Source organism: Mesocricetus auratus, unplaced genomic scaffold (genome assembly GCF_017639785.1).
Source record: "Mesocricetus auratus isolate SY011 unplaced genomic scaffold, BCM_Maur_2.0 Super-Scaffold_6730, whole genome shotgun sequence".
Taxonomy (NCBI): Eukaryota; Metazoa; Chordata; class Mammalia; order Rodentia; family Cricetidae; genus Mesocricetus; species Mesocricetus auratus.
The window spans coordinates 98,320,102-98,332,204 of NW_024429184.1; the positions used below are offsets into that span (position 1 = coordinate 98,320,102).

A 12,103-nucleotide genomic window follows, 5' to 3' on the forward strand; every position below is an offset into this window, starting at 1 on the left:
TTTTTGATTTGCATATGTTAAGCCAACCTTGTAATCCTGGAATAAATAAGGTTATAAAAACTCACTCATCGGATGAGTTACACTTTTTATATCTCAGTAGATTTGGTTGGCAGATATTTTATTGAGAATTTTTACACCCATGTTCATCAAGAAAATTGACCTACACTTTTATTTTTCCATGCTCTTGTCTGGCTTTGAAATTTGTGTTAAACTTGCTTTTTAAAATTGATATTGGGAAGATTTCTTCCCTTTCTCCTTTATGGAATAGTTTGAGGAGCATTTGCTACTAATTCTTTAAATTTCTGATAGAATTCAGGTGCAAATTTGTCTGTGCACAGATATTTTAAGTTGGGAAAAATTTCATTATAGCTTCAATCTTATTGCTTATAAGAGATATATTTAGGTTGTTTATATCTTCTTGGTTTATTTTTAAGTTATATGAGTGTAGAATTTCAACCATTTCTTCTAGATTTTACAAGTTTTTAGAACATAAATTTTTAGAGAAGGCTCTAATAACACTCTCATTTGATTGGTGGCTATCAGGATATCTCCCCTTTCATCTCTAGTTTTACTAATTTGAGTCTTCTTTATGTTGTGGTTAGTTAGGCTAAGGGTTTGTTAATCTTCCTTATCTTTTCAAAGAGTCAACTTTGTTTCATTAATTTTTTGTTGCTCTTTTTATTTCCATTTCATAAATTTCTGTTATTTGTTATCTATCCCTTTTCCATTTCCCGACTTGGGGTTTGGTTTGTTCTTGTGTTTATAAGATTTAGGGGTGTCTCAGTTACTGCTTTCTGATGAAACACCAGGACCAAGACAACTTATAAAAGGAGACATTTAATTGTGGGCTTGCTTATAGTTTCTGAGGGCTAGTCCAAGACCATCATGTCAGTGAGCATAGCTGTAGGCAGGCATAGCACCAGAAAGGTAGCTGAGAGCTTACGTCTGATCCAAAAGCAGGAGGCAGAGGAAAGCGAGATGGGCCTAATGTGCTTTTGAAACCTCAAAAACCACCCCCAGTGACACACCTCCTCCATCAAGCCCATGCCTCCTCCATCAAGCCCATGCCTCCTCCATCAAGCCCACACTGGTAACCATTCGAAAATGGCTGACTAACTAGGGTCCAAGCTTCAAATATATGAGCCTATAGGGGCCATCGTCATTCAAACCACCATGGGGTGGGGTGACAAGTAAGTTATTTATTTAAGATTTCTCTAATTTTTAAAAATATGGGCAAACACACAATCACTGAACTGAACCCTAGGAACCCAGTGACAGAGAGAGAGGAGTGATGAGCAAATTGGCAAAGAATGGGCTGGCAAAACCAGCAGAGACAGCTGATCTGAACAGGGGAGAGCTCTTGGACCCCAGACCGACAGTGGGGAGGCCAGCAAGGGACTGATCTGGACCCCCAAATGTGAGTGTCAGTGAGAAGGCCTGGGCAACCTATGGGGCCCTGAGCTGTGGATCAGTGTCTATCCCTGGTATACAAACTGTATTCGTGTGCCTATAGCACAAAGAGAGATGCTCTCTCAGCCTGGACCCTTAGGGGAGTGCCTGGACCCTACCAAGAGTAAAATGACAGACTCTAGATATCCTCTATGGGGAAGGATTTGGCAATAGGGTGGGAGGGAGGGGGGGAAGGGGAGTGCGGGAGGAGAGGAGGGAGAGGGATCTGGGATTGACATGTAAAACAAGCTATTTAAAATTAAAATAAAAAATGATAAAAAAAATATAGACGTCCATAGCTAAACTTCCTTCTTGGAACTGCTTTCACTGTGTCCCACACATCCTGGTAGACTGTGGTCATCAAAGAAATATGGAGAGAAATTTAAAAATTCCTAGTCAAGTGGAACCTAAACACGGTGCCTTCAGCCTGAAATTACTTTACTTCTTTTATACCAAGATCCTGTTTGGGCCTTTAAAGGGGATCCTTCTATGTTCTGCTTGTATTTTCTTGTTAATGCTGAGTGCTCTAATTTATAAAGCATATCGTCAAACCCTGATATTCTAGTTTCCATTTAGTTTATTCTCATTTGATGTTTTTTCTTTTCATGGAGAATTACTTTTATTTTGAAAAACTGAGTCTCATCTATGCATATATATATGTGTATATATATATATGTGTGTGTGTGTGTGTGTGTGTGTGTGTGTGTGTATTCATTCCCTTCCACTCCAAATATTCCTCATGCCCCTCACCAGCTTTCCCACTCAACTGCTTGCTCTGCTCTGCTAAAAAAGCCCAGTACACTTAGTGCTGCTTGTATGCATTTGAGTGTTAGGCCATTTCTATTTTTTTTTAGCACTTTTATCTCTGTGGCTTCACTGAATTCCCTATGTTGACTCTCTTATTTCATTTTGCCTTTCCATGCTCTTATTGATTCCATGCAAGAATGTAGTCATTTATTCTTTGATAATGTTAATATGATACTTTTAAAAAATATTTTAAAAGCTTTGTTTACTTTATTACTATTTCATGTGAGAATTTTGTCTGCATGTAAGTGTGTGCACCACATATGTGCCTGGTGCATGTGAAGGCAGGAAGTTGTTAGATCCCTGGGACTGGAGTTACAGATGGTTGTGAGATGCCATGTGCACCGTGGGAGTCAAACCCGCGTTCCTAGCAAGAGCAGAAAGTGCTCTTTGTCACCGAGTCAACTCTCCAGACCTTGCATGCTCTTATGGTTATTCTTTTGAATTCTTTGACTGCAATTTCATCTAGTTGATTCATGTTGGAGGCCATTACCATACAGTTAGTAGTAGTTTTGTTTGTGTTCGTTTGTTTTTGAATAGTCATGCTGCCTTGGATCTTTGTGTTTTTGTGTTTGGACTTGTTTGATGCTAGATTAAAAACAATATCACCTCCATTCTTTTAGTGTAAATATTTACAGTGTTAAAGTTGCATTAAGATATAGTAGTGCCAAGGTACTATTTTTCTTCACTGTACTAGGAATGTAGCTCAGTAGTTAAGACATTCAGCCCACATGCTTGGGTCACCAGGATCAATCCCTATACTATTCCATGAGCAGACCACTATTGCAGAAGCAATCACAACTAATAGATAATCTACAATAAAAATATAGTAGATGAATAGGTGTGGTAACATATACCTTTAATCCCAACACTGTGAGGGCAAAGATGGGAGGATCTGTAAGATTATAAGGTCAACCTGGTCTACATAGAGATTTCAAGGCCAGCCCAGACTACATAGTGACACACTATCTCAACAAACAAACTAGTAAGTCAATTAAAAATAATTCCTCTTTTAACTCCAATGCTGTTAGGAAGTAAAGTAAGATGGATGATATTACTGTGTGCACTAAGATATTTCCTGCTGAGCAAATTAATATAAAGGAAATTCATGATGAAGACTGCAGTTAGAAACAGAGTGACAAGCTGGGCATGGTGGCACATGCCTTTAATTCCAGCACTTGGGAGGCCTAGAAAGGTTGCCTTGCTCAGTCAGCCAGTGCGTCTGGGAAGACAGAAATCACTCGTGGAGCAGTGGGCAGGGCTTGTCTTCTAAGTCCTGTTCATCCTGACAGCATGGGCAGTGGGCAGGGCTTGTCTTCTACGTCCTGTTCATCCTGACAGCATGGGCTAGCATGCTTCCCTGGGCTCAGCGGCACCCTAAGCAACTATTCACACCCCCTTCCTTGGCTGTCCTTTTGCTTCTTCTCTTTCCTTCCTGCCCCCTCCCCTCTTCTCTCCTCCCCTCAGCTAGCCCTCTCTTTCTGGAATTCTCCCTGTACTGGGTGTGTAATCCAGAGCCTCACACATACTTAGCCGGCACTCAGCTCCTGAGCTATAGCCCAGTCCTATGTATGTATCTTCTTTATTTCTCGGTATGGGCTCCATATGACTATATTTGATTGGGAAAGTGGACGGGATAGCAGGCGATGTCTATTTAAAAACCAACACTTCCTTCTAGACCAACACATGCACACAAGGCTATCTATGCATTTAATAAATAGATCACTGCAAGTGTCTAACACCATCACAGAAATAAATACAGAGTTCTTCCACTTGTCACACTGAATCAGGTTTTTTTTTCTCTTTTTGATCTTCTGTATATTTGATTTGATGAGTCCATGTCCCCCCCAAAACATCTGCTCTTTAAGGCAAATTTACCCTTATGACCAATGTTATTAATCCACCTCCAGTGTCTTATCAGGAAACATCAAGTCCCTGAATAAAATCAAGAGACATTCCTGGGGAGCCAAAGAAGGGGACATCACTAATGTTCTCTGCTTTGTCAACAAGAAGTTTAGAGGAGGGACAGCTGCATCGGTTTTGACAATTGTTTGCAGCCGCGAAGTGTCTGTAACATCCGTCTGCTGTTATTTAACGAAGGAGTGCCGGACGGACACTGCTGAGTAAATTTCCTGGAAGAAAGCACCTTCCTCCTCTGGCCCTAGCTGCAGTATTTACCAGTTGTCCCCAGCAGTACGAAGGCACGGCAGGGACCACAGTGGAGTAGGAAGCCTCTGCAAGGGAGCGGGGTCCCAGTCCCATTCCCACGTGCCTTGTCTGACATTTAGCTCATGCTTGCCCTTTCATCCAACCTCTCTGAATATAGAGCCCAAGAGACTTAAAAAGAAAAAAAAAGGAAGAAAAAGGAAATAAAACATTCCTAAGGGATAGACAGAAGGAAGGGAGCAGGGTTTCCTGATGATGGTGTGCTTCCAAAATTAGTCTCACAAACAAAGGACTGAGGGGACCTTGACATCACTGAATTCCCACAGCTGGTGCAGCTACAAATATTGGCCCCCAACCAAGAGCTTCAGCATGGATCTTCTTACCTTTTGTTCCTTAGAAAAGAAATGGATTTCCAGAATGTTCATAAAGGAAGAGCCTAAATAAACAGCTATGAAACTGATAAGGAGGAAGAGAAGACGAGGTGTTCCTTCCTGACAGGACAGTGAATGGTTCTCCTCCCTGCTTTTATGAGGTGTAACTAAAGCAGAACATAGGGGACCAGGACAGGTGTACTTCTCTTCAGTCCAGAGCTCCCCCCCTTTATCTGACTACATTCCCTGGCCCTTGCCCTGTGGCACCAGGCTTAGGTGTGGACTGAGGTAGCAGCCTGTTACCTCAGCTACAGTATTTGATCCAAAGAACACCAGTGTAGTCTAAGTGTTGTCCAGTCCCTTTCCTGAGATTTCTCTACAGACTAGAAAAAAGAAACCAGGATCCTTAGAACTGGACATACAGTAAGACATTTTGGTTACAAGCAGTACAATCCAATACTCACTACCTTTAGGAAAATTTAGGGTATTAATTTATATCAACAGATAAGATTGCCAGAACTGAAGGAAAGTCTTGATAAAGGCAAAGAGCATGGGGCCACAGTTGAGACACAGGTACCAAAAACCATCAGACAATTTCCTCAGTATCCAGGGCCAACTTCCAGAGTGATCAGCTCTGGTGTTTTTCCGTCTCCCCATGTCAACTGAACTCAAGATTCAAGGTCCTAGGAAAAGCAAGTGGGATTATAACCTACATGTGATGACTTCTACATAAGGTAAGAGAGACACCTGGCTTGCCAGTTCCACAAAACTACAGAGAATAGGAGAGGGGTCCCCAAAGGGAAACTGGACTCTATCAAAAAATGGAGGGAAGGCTGTTCTGCTCAGGCCAAAACAGCAGATGGTGAGTACAGACTGAGAGCCAGGGCAGCCTGGGAACCCGTTCCTATCCTATGCCTGCCATAGACAGGGCCAACACCCACAGAGGAACCAGCTGAGCAGTTCCCAGGCCCATGGCTCAGCCTCCAAACCAGCCTTGGCAGCTAAAAAATTGCTTCCCAAAGTGGTTTTATTTCTGTTTCTGTCACTCGCAGTCAATAAAATCCCCATCTATGTGTGGTTTATATGCTTTTTAGGACTGGAGGTCTCTGAAGTGTCATTTTGAAAAGGAACACTACCTTAATTTGTGCATAATGGATTAGGCTGCAGCCTCCAGCTGGTGGAGGAAGACTTGTTTCTTGGGATTTTGTGTAAGGGATTGCTCAGCTTCTTAGGGACTCTTGGGGCCCGTGCCAAATCTCCTAGTGATTTTGAAAACCAGTGAGAAGGCTTTGGCTTTAGGGCGCAGTGGGTCTCTTTGGGGATGATTTTAGTGGACAGAGGAGGCAACTGATCAGACAGTGTCTAATGTCACCTGTTAAACCCCTGAAAAGCCTGTATTGGGAGGCATTTCCTTGATGTCATCACACCTATGTTTTCTCAGATTCTCTGCTGTCCAGTGCTGGCTTTTATTGCTCTAAACACAAATGACTCCATTCCAGAGGTGCTTCTGTTTGAGAAATTCTGTGGCATCGCTTGAGCTTCCTGAAAGTATGTGGGGGACTGATACCTGCTGGGAGAGAAATCATCATCTTTTGTTATCCCCCAAAGGTATTTATTTATTTATTTATCAAGATAAAACATCCTATGCAGTCACTAGGGCTATGCAGGCTGCCTATTTTTCCTCAGTAGCCATTAAAGTGACCCCCTTTCCATCTAATGACACTTTAAAAAGTAGTATTTTTTGAAAGATTCACAAATGGTTTACACAGTGAGATCTGGGGTTGGCCTTGCCGCCTTTTGTACAAGTCTAGGTTGACTGGTAAAATAGGATCTTGTGTTCAGAAAGGGGGTTGTCTGTAGGACTTCTAATCAAGTCATTGTTTTCTAGTCTGGAGAACTACAGCTTCTAAAGAGCTGTGGATGAGAATAGAGAGGCATTGCTCAGTGTCTCTAAACAATGGACAGTTATTCAAGATGGAACTCAGCCCAGTACTGACCTCTCTCCCAATGCTCTTATTTTATGTCCAGTGCTCTTTCTTTGGGACGTACTTGTGGATTCAATAGGTTTGGTAGTTATTATACCTTCGTGGTGATTTTTAAATTGCTATTTGTTTGATTATAATTGAAGTTAAACCAACAGATTATATATAATTCAGTATAATCATTTCAGAGGGGTTTAGTGTATAAACTCTGTTGGAGAATTGCCATATGTAGCTTGGGGACATTTTCTTCATTTCTTAATCTGTAGTTCTTTAAGCCCTAATTGCAACATTAGCTTTGATCTTGAAGATGCTTGAAAAGGAAAGAGGAACATTGTAGAGGAAGTTGTAAATTAAAAGATGGCTTAAGAGTTGATACAACTGTCACTTGAGGAGCAGAACCAGGCAAGTTGTGCATCATAAGAAAAATCAATTAAAAAACTAAAAGGCAGCAAAATCTAAAAGAGTATATATCCCTTTAAGGAAGAAGCTTGGTTAAAGAGAGTCTGGTTAGACTTTATGCTATCAAGTAACTGTACTCCATCAACAACAGGACTGGGTGGGGAAGATGTTTTATAAAGTAACTTGGGTGAAAATTGGTAAGATACACACCTGTGGGCATTTTGAGGGAGGGTTAAATATGAGGATGCTAGCTGAATGAATAACTTAAGCCTTGGATGTGGTCCAGTTGGAACAAACTGTTGGAGGGGGTGGAAACTGTAGAAGGAGGGGACTGATTTGAAAAACTGGGTCACTGGGAGTGACCTGTGAGTGCAGACTTGGCCTGGCCACTCCCTTGTTTACTTGGCTTCCTGTCCTTCATCCAATGAACAGACTTGAAACAACCATATATTCTCACTACAGTCCAGAAACCAAGAAGCTGAATGGAATGAGACTTCAGAAACCAAGAGCTAAAATGAAGCTTTCTCTACCTAAGTTGTCCTGTCAATTATTTTCATTGCATTAATCCCCTTCCCCAATGAAGCCTGTTTCACTAAAGTGAAAAGGGGGAAGAGTGTTCAGTTCCTATGTACTGTGATCTAAAGAGTAGCCTCCCTCAGACTGTGAAAACCCTACACACTAGGACACCAGTACCCCTGGCAGTCAACAAAGCACTTCAGGGGCGGGCTCTGGAAATGGCAGAAGGAATTAGCTTTGGGTTGTGACTATGTGCACAGAATAAAACCAACAAAGACTAAGGCTGTGAGACTCCTGATGTGCTGGGTTCTTTTTTAACAAGGGTGTTTTTATTCTCAGCTTAACTCGTGTATAAGAAGGAAAACAGTTTGGCATCTCACTGTTCCTCAATCCGTGCATAAATATGCTTAAAGATATTCCTAACATCCTGGAACATTCTCTGATCAGTAGGTCCGAAAGATGACCCAATTGTTTAGAAAACAAAGCAAACAAAGGGGGAAAAATGGCATGTTTGGGTAGCAGAGATGTCTGTTTTATTTGGAAATATTCCATTAATCTGTTAGGCTTGTAAGCACTGGTTTGCCTCTAACAGAGAAGTAGTGTCATGGTAATCCAGTGACATGAGCTGCTACTTACAATCAGTGTTTTCCCTTCCCTCCATGAGAATTGTTATAATAAGCAGGCCATTGATGTGGGTGGCCACCCCATCACTGACAGAGGCTGGAAGGGATGCCTTTCCTCAGACTGTTCACTACATCTCTTATGGAGTCTAAAACCCATTTGGATAGTTGTTTCTTGGACCATACAGGCCTTCTGTTCATTGATTTTATTAAATCTACATTTAAAGTGTAAACATCCCTAGGATCAAAGACTCATTAAGTATTTCATTATATTTTAACTTGACCACTAGCTGACAGGGTATTGATATTGGGCTGTCTTTCTCCATTCCGGTAATGGGATATCCCTTCCTTTAGTCCAGCTCTATGCTTTCCAGTGGCAGCTGCCAGGCAGAGAGAGAACTCTTCCCCCACTTTGTTTCCCCTCTAGCCTGCCACCCAGTGGAGGGTCCATGATGTAAACCTATTCATCCATCATCTCCCAGCCCAGGCCACATAGGGTTACACAGGGATGAGTACCCAAACTCAAGTCAGATAGCCTTCTCTTGGATGTTTTTCCAACTAAAACTGCTAGGAGATGCTTGCTTTCTTCTTACCAGAGATGATAAGTGTAGATCGTTTCTGCCCATAGTCAGCTTTTATCCTCTACTGACATCTAACTTAAGACAGAGGAGTGTCAGTGCAGAAAGAAGCAGCGGTGGATGACAAAGAGCGCCCTGAGGGTACCCTAGACTCCACTTCATTAGTTAATACTATCTTCTTTCTTGATTCGTTTCCAAGAACCACAAATCATCCTTTCTCCTTAAGCTCTTGTGCCTAGGGCATCTGCCATTTGGTCTGAGAACCCCAAACAAACATTTTACGAAAGATCCAAGAAAACTGGGGAAGACATAGTAGTATAAGTCTAAAAATGCATGCATGTGTGTGTGAGACAGAGAGAGAGAGAGAGAGAGAGAGAGAGAGAGAGAGAGAGAGAGAGAGAGAGAAAGGAAAGAATTGGTCTCTTACATACAAGCCATTGTGTAAGAAAAGTTCCTGTATATCTTTTCACACAAGTTTGAAGAAATTAAGAGGCATAGCAAGGTGACCAGGTATCTTAGAATGCCAAGTAATACTAGTCTGGGACCACGATGAACTCGAAAAAATCTTAGATTGTTGAGTTCAGGGTAAGGCTTCACAGTAGGGACTGACTGACTGTTAGGATGTGCAAATAATGACTTAAGAGGGGGTAGAGAGGTGGCTCAGAGGTTAAGAGCACTTACTGGTATTGCAGGGGACCTGGATTTGGTTAAGTTCAGTTCCCAACACCCACCTGGCAGCTCACAATAGCCTAGATGTGTATTGCATGCATTCATACAGGCTCACACACATACACATAAACACAATAAAGAAATCTAAAAAAAGAATTAGTGACAGTCCAGTGATTTGGTTTCCTCACCAAATAACACAAGCAACTTGTAGGATGACAATAGGCTTACAATGACTGCTAAATTTTTATTTATATATTTTAATCAGTATATCAGATAAGGGAGTTACTTTTTTCTTCCCTTCAATACCATTTAAATTTTGACCTATCAGAATATCTAAGAGGTATTCACTTCAGAAGTGTGCAGACTAAACCTGGAACCAGAGAAGGAAGCTTAGGATGGCCCCTGCACAAGGATGACGGGAGATACCAGAGAATCCCGGGCACTGGCTCACAGTGAAGCTGGGGACAGCACCTCCTCTCGGCCTCGGGATGCCGAGACCACCGCTGGGGACTGATGGCAGTAACGTGAAGGTCTTAAGCCTTCTGGTCGACCAGCTCAAGCCACCACCAGCCCCACAATTGGCCCATGTCGCACGCATAACAGCCACCAAGCCATCCTTTAGACTACCGGTGCAATCTCCTACACAGAGACCCTTCCCACCATTCCCGCCGCCTCCGGGACACACTGGCCAGCTTGCCTGGACTCTCGTCACTCTAGCCCCTCCCCCCCAAAGAAAACCAAATTCATATTAAAACCTTTACCATGTAGTCAGGATGCTGGGAGTGTCCCCTTTCTGAAGCTACTTCATCGCCCACTTCTTCCTCCTCCATTTGTTCCCAAGTTGCTCCTCGTTTTCCAGCATTATTTAGAGTAAGAAAGGAAGCCAAGGTAAGAACAATGGTATGTTCCTGGCTTTGCAGGGAGGACACACATCAGATAATGACCTTTGCCCCTGGGGACTGGAGCTTAGCCTGAGATCACAGGGCAGAAATGAGCTACTGTATACCAGAGAGAAAATGTCCTTGGTCCATTGAAGCCAAGAGGTGCACCTGCTTTAGTAAATGATACTACCTGCCCAAGATTGCTTGGCTGAGTTAATCACCGTTTCTGAACTTCTTTTGCTCTAATGGAGACTACTTTTACACTTGACAGTTATTCTTAAAGAACCATGCATGGGATTGTCTGTAAACTGTATCTGGCACACACTATTGACTATTAACTCAAATTATTGCTAATGAAGACAGCTTGAGGGGTTTTGCTTTGTTTCCCTCCATCCCATATGTGTTTATAGCTTTTTGGTAGCAGAAGTTGTTCTGCCTTTTCTAAATCAATGGAAAACCAGGGATGGTGGCCCATGCCTACAATCATGGCATCCGAAGGCTTTTGAGAAAAGATCAAAAGTTCCAAGCCAGTTTGGGCTGTGTAATGAGACTGTCTCAAATACTACCACCACAAATCCCTTTGAAAACTAATGTAGAGGGCCCTGAATTTGAACCCTCTACTACCCACATAAAAGCTGGGCCAAGTGGCATATGTCTGTAACCCCTCGAGCTTGCTGAGCAGCCGGTGGAGCTGGAACTGTTCCTTATCACTCTGTCAGAAGGTTCAGTGAGAAATGCTGTCTCAAACATCAAGGAGGGAAGCAATAGAGAAAGCTCTTGATACCAATGGCCATCACAGGCACCTGAACACACACACACACGCCCACGCATCTATATAGCCATTAAGGTTGGTCTGAACGACACAGATTTCATTCCCAAGTCCCATTCCCTGTTGGTTCCTGCTTCCTTCATCCACTGGCAAGGAAGATTTTACTTCTTCTTTCCTTGTGCCTGTCTTGGCCTGCTGGCACTCCTAGGCCCCCTCGAGAGCCTCAGACCTTAAAGTGTCCTGTCCTCCTCCTCCTGCTCTGCCCTTCCCTCTCTGCCACCCAGCATTTCTCAGATGCATTTCAGCCCAGCTCACCACATACAGAGACATACCTTCTGCAGCTGCTGATTCCTTATCCCTGTGTCAGAAGGTCAAAGCAAATCCAGCCTGGAGTTTACAGATCTGTGCCGCCTCAGCTCACATGTTGTCTTACCGAGCCCGGCCAGGCCAGCTTCTAGGCCAGAATGCTGCCAGGCACAGGGCCTGGCATGGTGTTTTTGCTTCCAATCAGTCTGTATGTATCACCCAGGATGAGGGCTCAATGTGCACCTGTCACATGGCAATACTGACCTCCAGGGAAAGGCCTTCCTTCACAGAGAGTCTTCATCTTCTCATTGAGTTCCAGGACAGTAATGGCGGCCTCTTGCTTAGCTACTGCCAAATCAGTTTGTAGCTTTTTCACTGTCATTTTGTGCTTTAGTTTCTTAAAAAAAAATAAGAATTTCCTGTCACTGGAGACGGTAGATGCATCAAAGGAATCAAAGGAATTAGTGGTGTCTGGGCAAGCATTGCTTCTGAAGCCCTGTTTAGGGGTAAAACTTCATTTCTTGGGCAGTGGAGGCTGGGGTTTGTCTAGATCTAAAACCTGTGGTTTGGATACTTGGAGAGAGGCAATTAGA

General features: G+C 42.9%; 1 protein-coding gene across 5 annotated transcripts in view; it reads right to left on the minus strand.

Moving 5' to 3' along the window:
* Ccdc192 (coiled-coil domain containing 192) overlaps positions 1 to 12,103 on the minus strand; it is a 219,678-nt gene that overhangs the window by 54,690 nt on the left and 152,885 nt on the right. For 3 of the 5 annotated variants that reach the window (XM_040741785.1, XM_040741784.1, XM_040741789.1), the window contains one exon: positions 11,775 to 11,907. In XM_040741785.1, the coding sequence (XP_040597719.1) occupies positions 11,775 to 11,907 (133 nt within the window). Of the gene's footprint in view, positions 1 to 6,249; positions 6,361 to 10,315; positions 10,402 to 11,774; positions 11,908 to 12,103 lie in introns of those variants that run through there. The other 2 variants (XM_040741788.1, XM_040741787.1) reach the window with 2 other exon arrangements.